The 22,945-nt window shown below is 55.6% G+C and overlaps 1 protein-coding gene across 1 annotated transcript; it reads left to right on the top strand.

Moving 5' to 3' along the window:
- Nucleotides 1–3,464: 3,464 nt before the first annotated feature.
- ILVBL (ilvB acetolactate synthase like) lies at nucleotides 3,465–19,387 on the top strand. The gene is made up of 15 exons (XM_057409919.1): nucleotides 3,465–3,575; nucleotides 3,679–3,880; nucleotides 4,686–4,813; nucleotides 6,399–6,537; nucleotides 7,507–7,618; nucleotides 7,698–7,797; nucleotides 9,321–9,418; nucleotides 11,035–11,171; nucleotides 12,424–12,558; nucleotides 12,639–12,753; nucleotides 14,045–14,214; nucleotides 15,547–15,617; nucleotides 15,732–15,803; nucleotides 18,550–18,655; nucleotides 19,183–19,387. The coding sequence occupies exons 1-15, from the start codon at nucleotides 3,471–3,473 to the stop codon at nucleotides 19,359–19,361; spliced, it is 1,869 nt and encodes a 622-aa protein (XP_057265902.1). The 5' UTR covers nucleotides 3,465–3,470; the 3' UTR covers nucleotides 19,362–19,387.
- Nucleotides 19,388–22,945: the final 3,558 nt, after the last annotated feature.

The raw sequence follows: 22,945 nt of genomic DNA, 5'->3' as shown, positions 1-22,945 counted from the left end.
AACGGGTCCAGTTAAACTGGGTTCAGTGAATTGGGTCCAGTTAAACTGGGTTCAGTGAATTGGGTCCAGTTAAACTGGGTTCAGTGAATTGGGTCCAGTTAAACTGGGTTCAGTGAATTGGGTCCAGTTAAACTGGGTTCAGTGAATTGGGTTCAGTTAAACTGGGTTCAGTGAATTGGGTCCAGTTAAACTGGGTTCAGTGAATCGGGTCCAGTTAAACTGGGTTCAGTGAATTGGGTCCAGTTAAACTGGGTTCAGATTGGGTCCAGTTAAACTGGGTTCAGTGAATTGGGTTCAGTTAAACTGGGTTCAGTGAATTGGGTCCAGTTAAACTGGGTTCAGTGAATTGGGTCCAGTTAAACTGGGTTCAGTTCCTCAGGTCCAGTTAAACTGGGTTCAGTGAATTGGGTCCAGTTAAACTGGGTTCAGTGAATTGGGTCCAGTTAAACTGGGTTCAGTGAATTGGGTCCAGTTAAACTGGGTTCAGTGAATTGGGTCCAGTTAAACTGGGTTCAGTGAATTGGGTCCAGTTAAACTGGGTTCAGTGAATTGGGTCCAGTTAAACTGGGTTCAGTGAATCGGGTCCAGTTAAACTGGGTTCAGTGAATTGGGTTCAGTTAAACTGGGTTCAGTGAGTTAGTTAAACTGGGTTCAGTGAATTGGGTCCAAAACTGGGTTCAGTGAATTGGGTCCAGTTAAACTGGGTTCAGTTAAAACTGGGTTCAGTGAATTGGGTCCAGTTAAACTGGGTTCAGTGAATTGGGTCCAGTTAAACTGGGTTCAGTGAATTGGGTCCAGTTAAACTGGGTTCAGTGAATTGGGTCCAGTTAAACTGGGTTCAGTGAATTGAGTCCAGTTAAACTGGGTTCAGTGAATTGGGTCCAGTTAAACTGGGTTCAGTGAATTGGGTCCAGTTAAACTGGGTTCAGTGAATTGGGTTCAGTTAAACTGGGTTCAGTGTTAAACTGGGTCCAGTTAAACTGGGTTCAGTGAATTGGGTCCAGTTAAACTGGGTTCAGTGAATTGGGTCCAGTTAAACTGGGTTCAGTTCCTCAGGTCCAGTTTAACTGGGTTCAGTGAATTGAGTCCAGTTAAACTGGGTTCAGTTCCTCAGGTCCAGTCAAACTGGGTCCAGTTAAACTGGGTTCAGTGAATTGGGTCCAGTTAAACTGGGTTCAGTGAATTGGGTCCAGTTAAACTGGGTTCAGTGAATTAAACTGGGTTCAGGAATTGGGTCCAGTTAAACTGGGTTCAGTGAATTGGGTGGGTTCAGTGAATTGGGTCCAGTTAAACTGGGTTCAGTGAATCAGGTCCAGTTAAACTGGGTTCAGTGAATCGGGTCCAGTTAAACTGGGTTCAGTGAATCGGGTCCAGTTAAACTGGGTTCAGTGAATCGGGTCCAGTTAAACTGGGTTCAGTGAATTGAGTCCAGTTAAACTGGGTTCAGTGAATTGGGTCCAGTTAAACTGGGTTCAGTGAATTGGGTCCAGTTAAACTGGGTTCACTGAATTGGGTCCAGTTAAACTGGGTTCAGTGACTTGGGTCCAGTTAAACTGGGTTCAGTGAATTGGGTTCAGTTAAACTGGGTTCAGTGAATTGGGTCCAGTTAAACTGGGTTCAGTGAATTGGGTCCAGTTAAACTGGGTTCAGTGAATTGGGTCCAGTTAAACTGGGTTCAGTGAATTGGGTCCAGTTAAACTGGGTTCAGTGAATTGGGTCCAGTTAAACTGGGTTCAGTGAATTGGGTCCAGTTAAACTGGGTTCACTGAATTGGGTCCAGTTAAACTGGGTTCAGTGAATTGGGTTCAGTTAAACTGGGTTCAGTGAATTGGGTCCAGTTAAACTGGGTTCAGTGAATTGGGTCCAGTTAAACTGGGTTCAGTGAATTGGGTCCAGTTAAACTGGGTTCAGTGAATTGGGTCCAGTTAAACTGGGTTCAGTGACTTGGGTCCAGTTAAACTGGGTTCAGTGAATTGGGTCCAGTTAAACTGGGTTCAGTTCCTCAGGTCCAGTTAAACTGGGTTCAGTGAATTGGGTCCAGTTAAACTGGGTTCAGTTCCTCAGGTCCAGTTAAACTGGGTTCAGTGAATTGGGTCCAGTTAAACTGGGTTCAGTGAATTGGGTCCAGTTAAACTGGGTTCAGTGAATTGGGTCCAGTTAAACTGGGTTCAGTGAATTGGGTCAGTTAAACTGGGTTCAGTTTGGTCCAGTTAAACTGGGTTCAGTGACTTGGGTCCAGTTAAACTGGGTTCAGTGAATTGGGTCCAGTTAAACTGGGTTCAGTGAATTGGGTCCAGTTAAACTGGGTTCAGTGAATTGGGTTCAGTTAAACTGGGTTCAGTTCCTCAGGTCCAGTTAAACTGGGTTCAGTGAATCGGGTCCAGTTAAACTGGGTTCAGTGAATCGGGTCCAGTTAAACTGGGTTCAGTGAATCGGGTCCAGTTAAACTGGGTTCAGTGAATCGGGTCCAGTTAAACTGGGTTCAGTGAATCGGGTCCAGTTAAACTGGGTTCAGTGAATTGAGTCCAGTTAAACTGGGTTCAGTGACTTGGGTCCAGTTAAACTGGGTTCAGTGAATTGGGTCCAGTTAAACTGGGTTCAGTGAATTGGGTCCAGTTAAACTGGGTTCAGTGAATTGGGTCCAGTTAAACTGGGTTCAGTGAATTGGGTCCAGTTAAACTGGGTTCAGTGAATTGGGTCCAGTTAAACTGGGTTCAGTGACTTGGGTCCAGTTAAACTGGGTTCAGTGAATTGGGTCCAGTTAAACTGGGTTCAGTGAATTGGGTTCAGTTAAACTGGGTTCAGTGAATTGGGTCCTGTTAAACCGGGTTCAGTGAATTGGGTTCAGTTAAACTGGGTTCAGTGAATTGGGTTCAGTTAAACTGGGTTCAGTGAATTGGGTCCAGTTAAACTGGGTTCAGTGAATTGGGTTCAGTTAAACTGGGTTCAGTTCCTCAGGTCCAGTTAAACTGGGTTCAGTGAATTGAGTCCAGTTAAACTGGGTTCAGTTCCTCAGGTCCAGTTAAACTGGGTTCAGTGAATTGGGTTCAGTTAAACTGGGTTCAGTGAATTGGGTTCAGTTAAACTGGGTTCATCCCAGGTTGGAATATGTGGGATGGGGACAGGTATTGGGATGGGGATAAGGATGAGGATGAGGATGGGGATGGGGATGGGGATAGGGATAAGGATGGGGACAGGGATGAGGATGAGGATGGGGATAGGGATGGGGATAGGGATAAGGGTGGGGACAGGGATGGGGATGAGGATGGGGACAGGAATGGGGACAAGGATGGGGACAGGGATGGGGATGAGGATGCGGACAGGGATGGGGATGAGGATGGGGACAGGGATGGGGATGAGCACGGGGACAGGGATGGGGATGAGGATGGCGCCAGTGACCCCCATCTCCGGCCTTTGCCTTTGCCTTTTTCTCCCTCCCAACGCCCATTTCCCAGCTCCCAGCATTCCCCATGGATCTCATCAGCATCGCCTGCGCCGCTCTCCTGGCACTGCCCGTGGTGGCCCTCATGGCACTGGCGCATCGCCTGGGGCTCCTCTACCAGCTCTTCCATCAGGTAGCACAAAACAGGCTGAGAACGGGGTGCTTTGGCCCCTTCCCACCTCTTGGAGCTGGTGGCAACCTTCGGGTGTGCTCCCGGTGACCACGGCACCGTGCAGGTGGACCCCCAAAGCCCCCGGCACGGTGGGGAGCTGGTGGCGGAGGTGCTGAAGGCGCACGGGGTCCGCTTCATCTTCACCCTGGCTGGTGGCCACATCTCCCCTGTCCTGGTGGCCAGCGAGAAGGTGGGGATCCGAGTGGTGGACACCAGGCACGAGGCCACCGCGGTCTTTGCCGCTGATGCCGTCTCCAGGATCTCCGGTGAGGATGTGGAGGGGTTTGTGGTGATCCCATCCATGGTCAGCATCTCCTGCCCCAATGGATGGAGGGGTTTGGGGTGACCCCATCCATGGTCAGCATCTCCTGCCCCCATGGATATGGATGGGTTTGGAGTGACCCCATCCATGGTCAGCATCTCCTTCCCCAGTGGATGGATGTGTTTGGGGTGATCCCATCCATGGTCAACATCTCCTGCCCCAATGGGTGGAGGGGTTTGAGGTGATCCCATCCATGGTCAGCATCTCCTGCCCCAGTGGATGGAGGGGTTTGAGGTGATCCCATCCATGGTCAGCATCTCCTGCCCCCATGGATATGGATGCGTTTGGGGTGACCCCATCCATGGTCAGCATCTCCTGCCCCAATGGATGGATGGGTTTGGAGTGACCCCATCCATGGTCAGCATCTCCTGCCCCAATGGATGGATGGGTTTGGGGTGACCCCATCCATGGTCAGCATCTCCTGCCCCCATGGATATGGATGGGCTTGGTGTGATCCCATCCATGGTCAGCATCTCCTGCCCCAATGGATATGGGTGGGTTTGGGGTGATCCCATCCATGGTCAGCATCTCCTGCCCCAATGGATATGGATGGGTTTGAGGTGATCCCATCCATGGTCAGCATCTCCTGCCCCAATGGGAGGAGGGGTTTGGGGTGGTCCCATCCATGGTCGGCATCTCCTGCCCCAATGGATGGAGAGGTTTGAGGTGATCCCATCCATGGTCAGCATCTCCTGCCCCAATGGATATGGATGGGTTTGGGATGACCCCATCCATTGGCCTCCCCTTAGGTCGCATCGGCGTCGCCGTGGTCACCGCCGGTCCCGGTGTCACCAACACGGTGACGGCCGTCAAGAACGCCCAGATGGCCGAGTCCCCATTGCTGCTCATCGGGGGCGCAGCCGCCTCCCTGCAGAAGGTGGGACCCCAAAACCAACCCATTTTGGGGGGTTCTTCACCCATTCTTGGGGGTTTCTTCACCCAACTTGGGGCATTCACCCATTTTGGGGTGTTCTTCACCCGATTTGGGGGGGTTTTCACCCATTTTGGGGGGTTCTTCTGTTTTTTGGGGGTTCTGTTTTTTTTGGGTTCTTCTGTTTTTTGGGGGGTTCTTCACCCAATTTGGGGCATTCACCCATTTTGGGGGGCTCTTCACCCATTTTGAGTGGCTCTTTACCCATATTTGGGTGTTCTTCACCCATTTTTGGAGGTTCTTCACCCTTTTGGGGGATTCTTCACCCATTTTGGGGGATTCTTCACTATTTTTTTGGTTCTCCACCCATTTTTGGGGGCTTCACCCATTTTTGGGGGTTCACCCCATTTGGGGAGGTTTTCACCCATTTTGGGGGGTTCTTCACCCAATTTGGGGAGGTTTTCACCCATTTTGGGGGGTTCTTCTGTGTTTGGGTGGTTCTTCACCACTTTTGGGCGGTTCTTCACCTAATTTGGGGCATTCACCCATTTTGGGGGGCTCTTCACCGATTTTGGGTGGCTCTTTACCCATATTTGGGTGTTCTTCACCCATTTTTGAAGGTTCTTCACCCTTTTGGGGGATTCTTCACCCATTTTGGGGGGCTTCACCCATTTTTGGGGGTTCACCCAATTTTGGGAGGTTATCACCCATTTTGGGAGGTTATTCACTTTTGGGGGGTTCTTCACTTTTGGGGGGTTCTTCACCCCTTTTGGGGCATTCTTCACCCATTTTAGGGGGTTCACCCATTTTTGGGTGTTCTTCACCCATGTTGGAGGTTCTGCACCCATTTTTGGAGGTTCACCCATTTTTCGAGTTCTTCACCCATTTGGGGGGATTCTTCACTGTTTTTTTGGTTCTTCACCCATTTGGAGGGTTCTTCACCCGTTTGAGGGGATTTTCCACCCATTTTTGGGGGGTTCTTCACCCATTTTGGGGTTCTTCACCTGGTTTTTGTTTTCTTAACTTTTGGGGGGGTTTCACCCAATTTTGGGGATTCTTCACCCATTTTGGGGTGTTCTTCACTCATTTTTTAGGTTCTTCACCTATTTTGGGGTGTTCTTCACCCATTTGTTTTTTTTTTACCTGGTTTTGGGGGTTTCTTCTCCCATTTTGGGGGTTCATCCATTTTGGGGGTTCTTCGCCAATTTTGGGTCTTCTTCTCCCATTCTTGGGGTTCTTCACCCATTTGGGGGGTTCTTGACCCCTTTTGGGGATTCACCCCTTTTGGGCATTCTTCACCCATTTTGGGCATTCTTCACCCATTTGGGGGGTTTCTTCACCCATTTTTGGCCATTCACCCATTTTTGGCCATTCTTCACCCATTTTGGGTCTTCTTCGCCCATTCTTGGGGTTCTTCACCCATTTTGAGCATTCTTCACCCATCTGGGGGGTTTCTTCACCCATTTTGGGCATCCTTCACTCATTTTTGGGCATCCTTCACCCATTTTGGCGGTTTCTTCACCCATTTTGGGGGTTTCTTCACCCATTTTTGAGGTTTCTTCACCCATTTTGGGGGTCCTCCCCTCCCCAGGGCCGCGGAGCTCTGCAGGACATTGACCAGCTCTCGCTCTTCAGGACCCTCTGCAAAGCGACCGTCTCGGTGCGAACGGTGCGGGGCATCGTCCCAACGCTCCGCAAAGCCATCGCCACCGCGCAGTCGGAGACCCCAGGTAAGGAATTGGGGTGGTGGCCCCCCAAAACCCCATCCAGGTTCAGGGTGATGGGTTTCATCCCCACCGTGGGTCATCCAGTGTGGGTTTTGGGGTGATATGGGTGGAATCAGTGGGGTATAACCCCCAAAGTTGTTTTGGGGTGACATTGGGATCTTCTCCGTTGCCATCACCGCTAGCGCCATCAAGGACCACCAGTAAGGAGTTAGGTTGGTGGTACCCCAAAACCAGCCCCAAGTTTGTGGTGGTGGGTTTTATCCTTACCATGGGTCATCCAGTGTGGGTTTTGGGGTGATATTGATGGAATCAGTGGTGTTTAAGCCCTCAAAGTGGTTTTGGGGTGACACTGGGGTCTTCTCCATTGCCATCTCCACCATGCAGTCAAGGACCACCAATAGGGAGTTGGGGTGGTGGCACCCCAAAACCACATCTAGGTTCAGGGTGATGGGGTTCATCCCCACCATGGGTCATCCAGTGTGGGTTTTGGGGTGATACTGATGGAATCAGTGGGGTATAACCCCCAAAGTGGTTTTGGGATGACATTGAGGTGCTCTCCATTACCATCACCACCACGCAGTCAAGGACCACCAATAAGGAGTTGGGGTGGTGATACTCCAAAACCACCCCCAAGTTTGTGGTGGTGGGTTTCGTCCCCACCATGGGTCATCTGATGTGGTTTTTGGGGTGATATTGATGGAATCAGTGGGGTATAACCCCCAAAGTGGTTTTGGGGTGACATTTGGGTGCTCTCCATTGCCATCACCACCACGCAGTCAAGGAGCATCACTAAGGAGTTGGGGTGGTGGCACCCCAAAACCCCATCCAGGTTCAGGGTGATGGGGTTCATCCCCACCATGGGTCATCCAGTGTGGGTTTTGGGGTGATATGGATGGAATCAGTGGGGTTTAAGCCCACAAAATGGTTTGGGGGTGACATTGGGGTCTTCTCCATTGCACCCCACTCCCCTAGGACCCGTCTTCGTGGAGCTCCCCATCGATGTCCTGTACCCCTTCCATGTGGTGCAGAAGGAGATCACTGGCACCAAGAGCGCCCGGGGGCTGCGGGGGAAGGTGGTTCAATGGTGAGCAGCACCCCCAAATGGGACCCATCCCCCCCAAACGGGACCCATCCCCCCCAAACGGGACCCATCCCATCCATAGGTACCTCCAAAACTACATCCGGAACCTCTTTGCGGGTGCTTGGGACCCCCAGGATGTGTCCCCGTTGCCAGTGAAGGTGCCGTTGGCCACTGAGGATGAGGTGGGATATGGGGGGGATACAGCATGGATTGGGGCTTTGGGGGTCTGGGGATGGGGGGATTGTAGGGGGATGAGGTGGGATGGGTTTGGGATTGGGTGGGGTGGGGTTGGGATTGGATGGGGTGGGTTTGGAAGCACTGGGATGGGTTTGGGATCGGATGGGGTGGGTTTGGGATTGGATGGGGTGGGTTTGGGATTGGATGGGGTGGGTTTGGAAGCACTGGGGTGGGTTTGGAATTGAATGGGGTGAGTTTGGGATTGGATGGGATGGGTTTGGGATTTGATGGGGTGGATTTGGGATTGGATGGGGTGGGTTTGGAAGCACTGGGGTGGGTTTGGGGTTGGATGGGGTGGGTTTGGGATTGGATGGAGTGGGTTTGGGATTGGATGGGGTGGGTTTGGAAGCACTGGGGTGGGTTTGGGATTGGATGGGGTGGGTTTGGGATTGAGCAGAACTGGGGTTTGGGGTTAAATCAGCCGAGTTTGGGATTGGATGAACCAGGTTTGGGGCCAAATGAAGCTGGGTGGAGGTGTTTTGGGTCTGATGGAGGGTGATTCTGGGTCGGTGGGATTTTGGGTCCAAAGGAGGTGATTTGGGTCTGAAGGAGCTGATTTTGGGTCTGAAGGTGATTTTGGTTCTGAGTTGATTTTGGGTGTGAAGGAGGTGATTTTGGGTGTGAAGGAGGTGATTTTGGGTGTAAAGGTGATTTTGGGTGTGAAGGAGGTGATTTGGGATGTGAAGGAGGTGATTTTGGGTGTGATGGAGGTGATTTTGGGTGTGAAGGTGATTTTGGTTCTGAGTTGATTTTGGGTGTGAAGGAGGTGATTTTGGGTGTAAATGAGGTGATTTTGGGTGTGCTGGAGGTGATTTTGGGTGTAAAGGAGGTGATTTTGGGTGTGAAGGAGGTGATTTTGGTATAAATGAGGTGATTTTGGGTGTAAATGAGGTGATTTTGGGTGCGAAGGAGGTGATTTTGGGTGTGAAGGAGGTGATTTTGGGTGGAAAGGAGGTGATTTTGGGTTTAAATGAGGATTTTGGGTGCGCTGGAGATGATTTTGGGTGTAAGTGAGGTGATTTTGGGTGTAAAGGAGGTGATTTTGGGTATAAAGGAGGTGATTTTGGGTGTGAAAGAGGTGATTTTGGGTGTAAATGAGGTGATTTTGGGTGTAAATGAGGTGATTTTGGTATAAATGAGGTGATTTTGGGTGTGAAAGAGGTGATTTTGGGTGTAAATGAGGTGATTTTGGGTGTGAAGGAGGTGATTTTGGGTGTAAATGAGGGGATTTTGGTTGTAAATGAGGTGATTTTGGTGTGAAGGAGGTGATTTTGGGTGTAAATGAGGTCATTTTGGGTGTAAAGGAGGTTATTTTGGGTATAAAGGAGGTGATTTTGTGTGTGAAAGAGGTGATTTTGGTATAAATGAGGTGATTTGGCGTGTAAATGAGGTGATTTTGGGTGTAAATGAGGTGATTTTGGTATAAATGAGGTGATTTGGGGTGTAAATGAGGTGATTTTGGGTCCAGGTCCAGCGCTGTGCGGAGCTGCTGAGCAGGGCCACCAAGCCCCTGGTGCTGGTGGGCAGCCAGGCCCTGCTGCCCCCGACCCCGGCCGAGGAGCTGCGGTGAGGCCAGGATGGGGCTGGGGGGAGGAACTGATTTGGGGACAATTGAGGTGGTTTTGGGTACAAATCAGCCAGTTTTGGGGTCCAATGAACTGGTTTGGGGATGGAGGAACTGGTTTGGGGATGGAGTAATGGGTTTGGGGATGGAGGAACCGGTTTGGGGACAATTGAGCTGGTTTTGGGGACAGATCAGCCTATTTGGGGACCAATGAACTGGTTTGGGGATGGAGGAACCGGTTTGGGGATGGAGGAACGAGTTTGGGGACAATTGAGATGGTTTTGGGGACAAATCAGCCAATTTTGGGTCCAATGAACCGGTTTGGGGAAGGAGGAACCAGTTTGGGGATGGAGGAACCAGTTTGGGGAGGGAGGAACGAGTTTGGGGACAATTGAGATGGTTTTGGGGACAAATCAGCCAATTTTGGGTCCAGTGAACTGGTTTGGGGATGGAGGAACCAGTTTGGGGACAATTGAGCTGGTTTTGGGGACAGATCAACCAATATTGGGTCCAATGAACTGGTTTGGGGATGGTGGAGCCAGTCTGGGGACAGTTCAGATGGTTTTGGGGACAGATCAGCCAATATTGGGTCCAATGAACTGGTTTGGGGATGGAGGGACTGGTTTGGGGACAGTTGAGCTGGTTTTGGGGACAGATCAACCAATTTGGGGACCAATGAACTGGTTTGGGGATGGAGGAACCGGTTTGGGGAGGGAGGAACCAGTTTGGGGACAATTGAGATGGTTTTGGGGACAGATCAGACAATTTGGGGACCAATGAACCGGTTTGGGGATGGAGGAACCAGTTTGGGGAGGGAGGAATGAGTTTGGGGACAATTGAGATGGTTTTGGGGACAAATCAGCCAATTTTGGGTCCAGTGAACTGGTTTGGGGATGGAGGAACCAGTTTGGGGATGGAGGAACCAGTTTGGGGAGGGAGGAACGAGTTTGGGGACAATTGAGATGGTTTTGGGGACAAATCAGCCAATTTTGGGTCCAGTGAACTGGTTTGGGGATGGAGGAACCAGTTTGGGGACAATTGAGATGGTTTTGGGGACAGATCAGCCAATATTGGGTCCAATGAACTGGTTTGGGGATGGAGGGACTGGTTTGGGGACAGTTGAGCTGGTTTTGGGGCCAAATCAGCCAATTTGGGGTCCAGTGAACCGGTTTGGGGATGGAGGAACCGGTTTGGGGATGGAGGAACCGGTTTGGGGATGGAGGAACCAATTTGGGAATGGTTTGGGAACAGTGGAGCTGGATTTGGGGACAGATCTGCCAATTTAGGGTCTGGTGAGATGGTTTGGGGATGGAGGAGCTGATTTGGGGATGGAGGAACCAGTTTGGGGCCAATTGAGCTGGATTTGGGGCTGGACCATCAATTTGGGGACAGCAGAGCCACGTTTGGGTCTGCCTGAGCCCATTTTGGGCTCAAATGCACCGATTTTGGGGCCAAACTGAACCGCTCGTGGGGTACCCTGAGCCAACCACATTTTGGGGTGAAAGCACCCAATTTGGGGCCACAACCATCGCGGTTTTGGGGCTGAAACCACGGAATTGAGGTGGTTTTGGTGCTCACTGACCCCATGTGTGTCCTGTCCGTCCCCCCCCCCCCCCAGTGCAGCGCTGGAGGCTCTGGGGGTCCCCTGTTACTTGGGGGGCGCAGCGAGGGGGCTCCTGCCCCCCAACAGCCCCATCCTCCTGCGGCAGAGCCGGCGTGAGGCCCTGCGGGAGGCAGACCTGGTGCTGCTGGCAGGTACCGGGATGGGGCTGGGATGGGGTCGAGATGGGGCTGGGATGGGGTCGGGATGGGGCTGGGATGGGGTCGGGATAGAGCTGGGATGGGGCTGGGATGGGGTTGGGATGAGGTAGGGATGGGGCTGGGATGGGGTCGGGATGGGGTAGGGATGGGGCTGGGATGGGGTCGGGATGGGGCTGGGATGGGGTCGGGATAGGACTGGGATGGGGCTGGGATGGGATCAGGTTGGCGTCAGGATGGGGCTGGGATGGGGTCGGGATGGGGCTGGGGTGGGATTCGGATGGGGTTGGGATGGGGCTGGGATGGGGTCGGGATGGGGCTGGGGTGGGATTGGGATGGGGTCAGGATGCGGCTGGGATGAGGTCGGGATGGGGCTGGGATGGGGTTGGGATGGGATCAGGATGGGGCTGGGGTGGGGTCGGGATGGGGTAGGGATGGGGCTGGGATGGGGTCGGAATGGGGCTGGGATGGGGTCGGGATAGGCCTGGGATGGGGCTGGGATGGGATCAGGTTGGGGTCAGGATGGGGCTGGGATGGGGTCGGGCTGGGGTGGGGTTGGGATGGAGCTGGGATGGGATCGGGATGGGGCTGGGGTGGGATTGGGATGGGGTCAGGATGCGGCTGGGATGAGGTCGGGATGGGGCTGGGATGGGGTTGGGATGGGATCAGGATGGGGCTGGGGTGGGATGGGGCTCGGATGGGATCAGGTTGGGGTCGGGATGCGGCTGGGATGGAGTGGGATGGGGTCAGGATGTGGTGGGGAAGCGGCTGGGATGGGGTCAGGATGCAGCTGGGATGGAGTCGGGATGCGGCTGGGATGGGGTCAGGATGTGGTGGGGATGCGGCTGGGATGGGGTCGGGATGCAGCTGGGATGGAGTCGGGATGCGGCTGGGATGGGGTCAGGATGTGGTGGGGATGCGGCTGGGATGGGGTCGGGATGTGGCTGGGTTGGAGTCGGGATGCAGCTGGGTTGGAGTCGGGATGCGGCTGGGATGGGGTCAGGATGTGGCTGGGATTGGGTCAGGATGCGGCTGGGATTGGGTCAGGATGCGGCTGGGATGGGGTCAGGATGCGGCTGGGATTGGGTCAGGGTGGCGTTGGGATGGGGCTGGAATGCATCCGGGATGAGGTTGGGATGGGGCCCAATTCCATATGGAAATCTGCGCTTCCTTTGGTTGAATTCCCAAGGGAAGGGGGCTCACGCATTCTGTCCCCATCCCAACATCCCCCCCCATGTGCATCCCTAAGGCGCCGTGTGCGACTTCCGCCTCTCCTATGGGCGCCTCTTTGGCCGCGGCGCCGCCATCGTGGCGGTGAACCGGGATCGGGAGCAGCTCCTCCGGAATTCCGACGTCTTTTGGAAAGCCCGGCTGGCCGTGCAAGGTGGGAGCATGCCGGGCCCGAGGTGGGTGCTGTGGGGCGGGCGCTATGGGGCGCTGTGGGGTGATGGGTGCTCTCCATAGGGGATGCCGCGTCCTTCGTGGTGCGGCTGGCGCGGAGCCTCCCGGGATACGGCTGCTCCGGGGAATGGCTGCAGCGGCTGCGGGAGAGGGAGCGGGGCAAGGAGCAGGAGAACCGGTGAGAGGGGGTGGGATGGGGATGGGGTGGGGATGGGGTGGGAATGGGGATGGGGTGGGAATGGGGATGGGGAGGGGGATAGGGTTTGGGACAAGGATGTGAACAGGGATGGATGGGGATGGGAATGGGTTGGGGATGGGAATGAGGACGTGGACAGGGATGGGGATGGGAATGGGATGGGGATGAAGATTTGGATAGGGATAAGAATGGGGACAAGGATGGGGGTGGGGATAAGGATAGGGATGGGAATGGGGTTGGGGGTAGGGATGGGGACAACTGCTCCATCCCCATCCCTTGTGCATCCCAATCCATTCCCAACTGCTCCATCCCCGGTGCATAGCAACCCATTCCCAGCTGCTCCATCCCTGGTGCATCCCAACCCATTCCCAACTGCTCCATCCCCGGCTCATCCCAACCCATTCCCAACTGCTCCATCCCCATCCCCGGCTCATCCCAACCCATTCCCAACTGCTCCATCCCCATGCCCGGCTCATCCCAACCCATTCCCAACTGCTCCATCCCCATCCCCGGCTCATCCCAACCCATTCCCAGCTGCTCCATCCCCGGCTCATCCCAACCCATTCCCAACTGCTCCATCCCCATCCTCGGCTCATCCCAACCCATTCCCAACTGCTCCATCCCCGGCTCATCCCAACCCATTCCCAACTGCTCCATCCCCATCCCCAGCTCATCCCAACCCATTCCCAACTGCTCCATCCCCATCCCCGGTGCATCCCGACCCATTCCCAACTGCTCCATCCCCATCCCCGGCTCATCCCAACCCATTCCCAACTGCTCCATCCCCATCCCCGGTGCATCCCGACCCATTCCCAACTGCTCCATCCCCATCCCCGGCTCATCCCAACCCATTCCCAACTGCTCCATCCCCATCCCCGGCTCATCCCAACCCATTCCCAACTGCTCCATCCCCATCCCCAGCTCATCCCAACCCATTCCCAGCTGCTCCATCCCCGGCTCATCCCAACCCATTCCCAACTGCTCCATCCCCATCCCCGGCTCATCCCAACCCATTCCCAGCTGCTCCATCCCCGGCTCATCCCAACCCATTCCCAACTGCTCCATCCCCATCCCCGGCTCATCCCAACCCATTCCCAACTGCTCCATCCCCATCCCCGGCTCATCCCAACCCGTTCCCAACTGCTCCATCCCCATCCCTTGTGCATCCCAGCCCATTCCCAACTGCTCCATCCCCGGCTCATCCCAACCCATTCCCAACTGCTCCATCCCCATCCCCGGCTCATCCCATTGCCTCTTCCTGCCTCGGGATCAGGGAGAAGGCTGCAATCCCGACGGAGCAGCACCTGAACCCCCTGGAGCTGCTGCAGGTCCTGGATGAGCTCCTGCCTCCCGAGAGCCTTCTGGTGGCCGATGGGGGGGACTTCGTGGGTACCGCAGCCTACATCGTGCGGCCCCGGCGGCCCCTGGCCTGGCTGGATCCCGGTGAGGAGCCCTCGGGATCATGGGATCATGGGGGTGGGAAGGAGCTCCAAGCTTCCAGCAGGGCCACTTGGATGCTCCAAGCCCCATCCAGCCTGGGATGCTGCATCCAAACCTTCTCCGTGCAGCCCATCCCAGTGCTTCCCATGGGCCCCATCACCCCTTGTCCCATCCCTCCGTGTCCTCCTTGTGTTGAGGACACCAGAGCTGGGTGCAGCACCCAAGTGGGGTCTCGCCAAGCAGATCAATGGGGCAGGATCCCCTCCTTGGACCTGCACCCACTCTATGGTTGGCTGGGTCCTGTTGAGCATCTCCTCACCCAACACCCCCAAGGCCTTCTCACCTGCTCCATCCAGTCCGTGCCTCCCTTGGGATCATCCCAACCCATGTGCAAGGACCTTGCCCTTGGCCCCATTGATCTCCATGAGGTTCCCACCTCTCCAGGGCCCTCTGGATCCCATCCCTCCCCTCCAGCTCAGTGCCACCACGACCGTGCCCATGTCCCCAAGAGCGATGCTGAGCCCCTTCTCCACTTGGCCATGGAGCCATTGACCACAATCCAGCCACCATAGGGGACACAGCCAAGGGGACAGGACCATGGGGACACCACCATGGGTGGATACGAACAAGGGGACACCACCATGGGTGACACAACCAAGGGGACGTGACCATGGGTGACACAACCAAGGGGACGTGACCATGGGTGACATGAACAAGGGGACACCACCATGGGTGACGCAACCAAGGGGACACCACCATGGGTGACATGAGCAAGGGGACACCACCATGGGTGACACAACCAAGGGGACACCACCATGGGTGACATGAACAAGAGGACACCACCATGGGTGACACAATCAAGGGAACATGACCATGGGTGACACAACCAAGGGGACGTGACCATGGGTGACATGAACAAGGGGACACCACCATGGGTGACATGGACAAGGGGACACCACCATGGGTGATACGACCAAGGGGACATGACCATGGGTGACATGCCCAAGGGGGGCATGACCATGGGTGCCACCACGTGTGTGACACCACCATGGATTGGATGACACCACCGTGGGTGACGTGGCCATGGGTGACGTGATCAAGGTGACATGGCCAATGGGACATGACCATGGGTGCCACCCCTGTGGATGCCATCACCATGAGTGCCACCCCCATGGATGCCATCCCCATGGATGCCATCCCCATGGGTGCCACCCCCATGTGTGACACAACCAAGGGGAAACCCCCATGGGTGCCATCCCCATGGGTGCCAACCCCATGGGTGCCACCCCCATGGGTGCCATCCCCTTGGATGCCAACCCCATGCTGTCCCCACAGGCCCCTTTGGAACGTTGGGTGTCGGAGGCGGCTTCGCGCTCGGGGCCAAGCTCTGCCGGCCCGAGGCCGAGGTACCGGGACCGGGACCGGGACCGGGGGGTGCGGGGGGGGCCGCTGCTGCCCCCGTGTGGCCTCACGGTGCCATGAGCGGTGTCGTGTGTGTGTGCTCCCCCCCTGCCCCACAGGTCTGGGTCCTCTATGGGGATGGGTCCCTGGGCTACAGCCTCATGGAGTTCGACACCTTCGTGAGGCACAAGGTGGTGCGGTGGGGGGAATGGGGGGGAATGGGAGGGAAATGGGGAATGGGGGGGGAATGGGAGGGGAATGAGGGGGAATGGGGGGGGAATGGGGGGGATTGGGTGAGAATGGAGGAGAACGGGGGGGAATAGGGGGGAAAAGGGAGGGGATGGAGGGGAATGGAAGAAATGGGGGGGAATGGGGTGGGAATGGAAGGAATGGGGGGGGGATGAAGGGAAATGGGGGGGAATGGAAGGGGATGGAGGGGAATGAGGGGAAATGGGAGGAATGGGGTGAATGGAAGGGGAATGGGGTGGGAATGGGAGGGAATGGGAGGGGAATGGAAGGGAAATGGGGAATGGGGGGGGAATGGAAGGGGATGGAGGGGAATGAGGGGGAATGGGGTGGGAATGGGAGGGGAATGGGAGGAATGGAAGGAATGGGGGGGAATGGAAGGGGATGGAGGGGAATAGGGGGGGAATAGGAGGGGAATGAGGGGGAATGGGGTGGGAATGGAGGGGAATGGAAGGGGATGGAGGGGAATGAGGGGGAATGGGGGGGGAATGGATGGGAATGAGGGGGAAATGGGGGGGGAATGGAAGGGGATGGTGGGGAATGAGGGGGAATGGGGAAGGAATGGGGTGGGAATTGGATGAGAATGGGGGGGGAATGAGGGGGAATGGGGGGAATGGAAGGAATGAGGGGGAAATGGGGGGGGAATGAGGGGGAATGGGGGGAATGGAAGGAATGAGGGGGAAATGGGGGGGAATGGGGTGGGAATGGAAGGGGATGGGGGGAATGGGGGGGAATAGGAGGGGAGTGAGGGGGAATGGAAGGGAATGGGGTGGGAATGGAGGGGAATGGAGGAGAATGGAGGGAAATGGAGGAGAATGGAAGGGGATGGAGGGGATTGAGGGGGAATGGGGGGAAATGGAAGGAATGGGGGGGAATGGATGGGAATGAGGGGGAAATGGGGGGGGAATGGAAGGGGATGGTGGGGAATGAGGGGGAATGGGGAAGGAATGGGGTGGGAATTGGATGGGAATGAGGGGGAATGGGGGGAATGGAAGGAATGGGGGGGAATGAGGGGGAAATGGGGGGGAATGGGGTGGGAATGGAGGGGAATGGGGGGGAATGGAAGGAATGGGGGAAATGGGGGGGAATGGGGTGAGAATGGGGGGGAATGGGGGGGAATGGAAGGGGATGGGGGGGAATGGAAGGGGATGGGGGGAATGGGGTGGGAATGGGGAGAATGGAGGGGAATGGGGGGAATGGAAGGGGATGGGGGGGAATGGGGTGGGAATGAGATGGGAATGGGGGGAATGGGGGGGAATGGGAGGAATGGGGGTGAATGGAAGGGGAATAGGGTGGGAATGGGAGAGGAATGGAAGGGGAATGGGGGGAATGGAGGGGAATGGGGTGGGAATCGAGGGGAATGGGGGGAATGGAAGGAATGGGCGTGAATGGAAGGGGAATAGGGTGGGAATGGGAGAGGAATGGAAGGGGAATGGGGGGGAATGGAGGGGAATGGAAGGAATGGGGGAAATGGGGGGGAATGGAGGGGAATGGAAGGGAGTGGGTTGGGAATGGGGGAGAATGGAAGGGGATGGATGGGAATGAGGGGGAACGGGGGGGAATGGAAGGAATGGGGGGGAATGAGGGGGAAATGGAAGGGGATGGATGGGAATGGGGGGAATCGGGGATGGGGAGGAATGGGAGGGAATGGGGGAAGGATGGGGGTAATGAAAGGGAATGCAAAGGAATGAGGGGAATGGGGGGGAACGGGGGGGGAATGGAGGAGAATGGGGAGGAATGAAGGGGAATGGGGGGGATTAGGGGGGAAGGAGGGGAATGGGGGTAATGGGGGATTCTAGAGAGGAACAGGGCAAATGGAGGGGAATGGAGATAATGGGAGGGAATGGGGTTCAATGGGCATAAATGGGGGTTAATAGGGATCAGTGGGGGTTAATGAGGTTCCATGGGGGTTAATGGGGTTGAGTGGGGGTTATTGGGGTTCAGTGGGTGTCAGTGGGGGGTAAAATGGGGTTTAGTGGGTGTTAATGGGGTTCCGTGGGTGTCAATGGGGTCAGTGGGTGTCAGTGGGGGGTAGTGGGGTTCCATGGGTGTCAGTGGGGTTCAGTGGGGGTAATGGGGTTCCGTGGGTGTCAGTGGGGTTCAGCGAGTGTCAATGGGGGGTAATGGGGTTCCATGGGTGTCAGTGGGGTTCAGTGGGTGTCAGTGGGGGGTAATGGGGTTCCATGGGGGTTAATGGGGTTGAGTGGGGGTTATTGGGGTTCAGTGGGTGTCAGTGGGGGGTAATGGGGTTCAGTGGGTGTAAGTGGGGGGTAAAATGGGGTTCAATGGGTGTTAATGGGGTTCAGTGGGTGTAAGTGGGGGTTAATGGGGTTCAGTGGGTGTAAGTGGGGGGTAAAATGGGGTTCAGTGGATGTTAATGGGGTTCCATGGGTGTCAGTGGGGGTAATGGGGTTCCATGGGTGTCAATGGGGGGTAATGGGGTTCCGTGGGTATCAATGGGGGGTAATGGGGTTCCATGGGTGTCAATGGCTGTCAATGGGGGGTAATGGGATTCCATGGGTGTCAATGGGTGTCAGTGGGGGTAATGGGGTTCCATGGGTGTCAAGGGGTGTCAATGGGGGGTAATGGGGTTCCATGGGTGTCAATGGGGTTCCATGGGTGTCAATGGGGGGTAATGGGGTTCCATGGGTGTCAATGGGGTTCCATGGGTGTCCATGGGTGTCCCGGCAGGTCCCGGTCATCGCGCTGGTTGGGAATGACGCGTGCTGGAGCCAGATCGCGCGGGAGCAGGTGGCTCTGCTGGGCAGCGGCGTCGCCTGCGGCCTCCACTACCTGGGTGGGTGCCAACGGGGTCCCCATGGGGTGCATTGGGTGTCCCCATGGGGTGCATTGGGTGTGTCTGGTGTCCCCTGGTCCCCATGGGATGGATGAGCCCATTCCTGGTGTCCCCATGGATGGATGAGCCCATACCTGGTGTCCCCATGGATGGATGAGCCCATTCCTGGTGTCCCCATGGATGGATGAGCCCATTCCTGGTGTCCCCATGGATGGATGAGCCCATACCTGGTGTCCCCATGGATGGATGAGCCCATTCCTGGTGTCCCCATGGATGGATGAGCCCATTCCTGGTGTCCCCATGGATGGATGAGCCCATTCCTGGTGTCCCCATGGATGGATGAGCCCATACCTGGTGTCCCCATGGATGGATGAGCCCATTCCTGGTGTCCCCATGGGTTGGCTCAGCCCATTCCTGGTGTCCCCATGGGTTGGATGAGCCCATTCCTGGTGTCCCCATGGGTTGGCTCAGCCCATTCCCGGTGCCTCCATGGCTCCATGGCGGTGCCGGTTCCCCTGTCCCTGCAGGATACCACCTGGTGGCCGAGGCTCTGGGTGCCAAAGGCTTCGTGGTTGGGCGCCAGGACCGGGAGCGCTTGGGCAGCGTCATCCGCGCCGCGCAGGATTCATGCCGCCGCGGCCACCCCGTCCTGCTCAACGCCCTCATCGGCCGCACCAGCTTCCGCGACGGCGCCATCTCCGTGTAGGCACCGGGGCCGGCGATGGCCACAAAGGGGCCGCAAAGGGGCTCCCAAGTGGCCCCAAAATGGCCCTAAAGTGACCCAGAGTGGCTCCCAATTGGCCCCAAACTGGCCCTAAATTGTCACCAAAGAGGATCTAAAGTGTCACCAAAATGGTCCCAAAGTGTCACCAAAGAGGATCTAAAGTGGCCATAAAATGGTCCCAAATTGGCCCCAAAATAGCCCTAAAGTGTCACCAAAGAGGATCTAAAGTGGCCCTAAAATGGTCCTAAAGTGTCACCAAAATGGCCCTAAAGTGACCCAAAGTGGCTCCAAATTGGCCCCAAAATGGCCCTAAAGTGTCACCAAAGAGGATCTAAAGAGGCCCCAAAATGGTCCCAAAGTGTCACCAAAATGGTCCCAAAGTGTCACCAAAGAGGATCTAAAGTGGCCATAAAATGGTCCCAAATTGGCCCCAAAATAGCCCTAAAGTGTCACCAAAGAGGATCTAAAGTGCCCCTAAAATGGTCCTAAAGTGTCACCAAAATGGCCCTAAAGTGACCCAAAGTGGCTCCAAATTGGCCCCAAAATAGCCCTAAAGTGTCACCAAAGAGGATCTAAAGTGTCCCCAAAATGGTCCCAAAGTGTCACCAAAATGGCCCTAAAGTGACCCAAAGTGGCTCCAAATTGGCCCCAAAATGGTCCTAAAGTGTCCCCAAAATGGCCCTAAAGTGACCCAAAGTGGCTCCAAATTGGCCCCAAAGCGTCACCAAATTGGCCCCAAAGCGTCACCAAAGTGGCCCCAAAATAACCCCATATGACTCTAAAATAGCCCCAAAGTGGTGCTAAAGTGGCCCCCCCAATGGCCTGAAAATGGCCTAAAAGTGGTCCCAAAGTTTCCCCAAAATGGCCCTAAAGTGACCCCCCCAAATGGCCTGAAAATAGCCCTAAAGTGACCCAAAGTGGCTCCAGATTGGCCCCAAAACGTCACCAAAGTGGCCCCAAAATAGCCCCTAAATGACTCTAAAATAGCCCCAAAGTGGTGCTAAAGTGGCCCCAAAATAGCCCCTAAATGACTCTAAAATAGCCCCAAAGTGGTGCTAAAGTGGCCCCAAAATAGCCCCTAAATGACTCTAAAATAGCCCCAAAGTGGTGCTAAAGTGGCCCCCAAATGGCCCTAAAGTGACCCAAAGTGGCTCCAAATTGGCCCCAAAATGGCTACAGAATAGCCCCAAAGTGCTGCTAAAGTGACCTCAAAGTGGTCCCCGAATGGCTTGAAAATGGCCCCACAGTGGCCCCATGGGATGGGTTTGGGTGACGCTGGGGCCAGCCCCATCCTTGCCCCCCCCATCCCCACAGTGTCCCCATGGGGTGGGTTTGGGGACAGCCACATCCCTGTCATCATTTGGGTGCCAACGCCTTGGGGACACCCAAAGTGACACTTTGGGCACTGTGCCCTCCCCTTATCGATGTCCTCCCCTTATCGATGTCACCCCAATATCAGTGTCCCCCCCATATCACCCCCCCTTTAGATGCCACCACACACAGAGCCCGGTGGCAAGTGCAGCTTGTGTCATTTATTGCTGGTGACAGTGACAAGGCAGTGGCAGGATAAGGGGGGGGTCAGGCCACCCTTGGGGGGGGGGGACACAACACACAGGGGACACCTTTGTGTGTCGTCCCCCCCCACCCCAGGCACTAACCCTGGTGGTTTCACATTGAGCTGGTTCCTTTAAGGCTAATACTGAGCAAGGCTTTGGGGGGGGGGGGTGCATTTTAGGGTCCCCCCCCCATAATACTGGTAATGGGGTGGAAGGGATGGGGGAGAGGATTTTGGGGGTCCCCCCCATAACACTGTCAATGGGTCTATTTTGGGGGTGCAAAGAGGCTGTGGTGATGGTGCAATAAATAAAGCTGAGCCCCCCCACCCCGTACCGGCTGCCCCCACTGTGAGGGGGGACTGGAAAATGGAGGGTGGGGGGGTCCCCATTGCCACCCAAGCTGGGTTTGGGTGACATTGGGGTGTCCTAGAACCCTTTTTGGGGTGCAAAAGGGGGGTTGGGGGGACTGAGCCAGGGAGGTCATGGACCCTTGTCAATAGTCCCTAATACTGATGGGGTTGGGGGGCTGGGGGGGGTGGACAAGGGTCCCAATGGAGGGGGGGGGGGGGGTCCCCATTGTCACCCAGCTGGGGGTGGGCGATATGGGGGTGCCCCATCACCATTCATGAGGTGCAAAAGGCAGTCATGGACCCTTGTCAATAGTCCCTAATACTGATGGCTTGGGGGGGGGGGACGGGACACAACTGTGGGGAGGGCCCCAAGGGGGGGGACAAGGGGATAAAAAGGCACTTGGGCCATCTCCAACCAAACCAGAGCCAAAGGAGGCCCCGAATCCTTCCTCTGACCACCACCCCCCCCCGATGGGGGGGTGGGGGGGTCCCCACCTCAGCCCTGGTGGCATCGGTGTCACCATCGGGTCCCTCCTGCTCCGTGCTGTGCAAATCGAAGGCAACTCCAGGCAAGTGCTGCTGTTTGGTGGCATCATCACCGGTGGCATCATTGTCACTGGTGTGGGCATTGTGACTGGTGGCATCGTCACTGGTGGCATCGTTGTCACCGGTATTGGCATTGTCACTGGTGTCTGGTGGCATCATCACCGGTGTCATCGCTGTCACCGGTATTGGCATTGTCACTGGTGTCTGGTGGCATCATCACCGGTATCATCACTGTCACCGGTACTGGCATTGTCACTAGTGGCATCGTCACTGGTGTCATCGTTGTCACCGGTATTGGCATTGTCACTGGTGTCTGGTGGCATCATCACCAGTGTCATCACTCACCGGTACTGGCATTGTCACTGGTGTCTGGTGGCATCATCACCGGTGTCATCGTTGTCAATGGTCGTGGCATTGTCACTGGTGTCTGGTGGCATCATCACCGGTGTCATCGTTGTCACCAGTATTGGCATTGTCACTGGTGTCTTGTGGCATCATCACCGGTATCATCACTGTCACCGGTACTGGCATTGTCACTGGTGGCATCGTCACTGGTGTCATCATTGTCACCAGTATTGGCATTGTCACTGGTGTCTGGTGGCATCATCACCGGTGTCATCGTTGTCAATGGTCTTGGCATCGTCACTGGTGTATGGTGGCATCATCACCGGTGTCATCACTGTCACCGGTATTGGCATTGTCACAGGTGTCTGGTGGCATCATCACCGGTGTCATCTCTGTCACCGGTACTGGCATTGTCACTGGTGTTGTCATCACCGGTGTCTGTTGGCACTGTCACCAATGTCAGTGTCACCAGTGTCTGTTGGCACTGTCACTGATGTTGATGTCTGTTGTCACTCGTGCCAGTGTCACTGGTGTCCACTGTCACCAGTGTCTGTTGTCACCAGTGCCGCTGTCACCGGTGTCCAGTGTCACCAGTGTCTGTTGTCACCGCTGTCACCAGTGTCCAGTGTAACCAGTGCCGCTGTCACCAGTGCCACTGTCACCAGTACTGCCATCACCAGTGTCCGGTGTCACCAGTGCTGCTATCACCAGTGCCACTGTCTGGTGTCTGTTGTCACTGCCGTCACCGGTGTCCACTGTCACCGCTGTC

Source organism: Pezoporus wallicus, unplaced genomic scaffold, assembly GCF_028554395.1.
Source record: "Pezoporus wallicus isolate ANWC-B61680 ecotype Strahan unplaced genomic scaffold, APGP_CSIRO_Pwel_v1 contig_7991, whole genome shotgun sequence".
NCBI lineage: Eukaryota > Metazoa > Chordata > Aves > Psittaciformes > Psittacidae > Pezoporus > Pezoporus wallicus.
The sequence above is the reverse complement of the archived record's forward strand: the minus strand, read 5'-3'. Positions and strand labels throughout refer to the sequence as shown.

Bases quoted from the DNA above. Each gene is read 5' to 3' on its own strand.
- ILVBL (XM_057409919.1), top strand. From the start codon at position 3,471: ATGGATCTCATCAGCATCGCCTGCGCCGCTCTCCTGGCACTGCCCGTG. The intron at 6,538-7,506 runs GTAAGGAATTGG...CCACTCCCCTAG, and splicing joins CGCGCAGTCGGAGACCCCAG to GACCCGTCTTCGTGGAGCTC. The intron at 18,656-19,182 runs GTGGGTGCCAAC...CTGTCCCTGCAG, and splicing joins CTGCGGCCTCCACTACCTGG to GATACCACCTGGTGGCCGAG.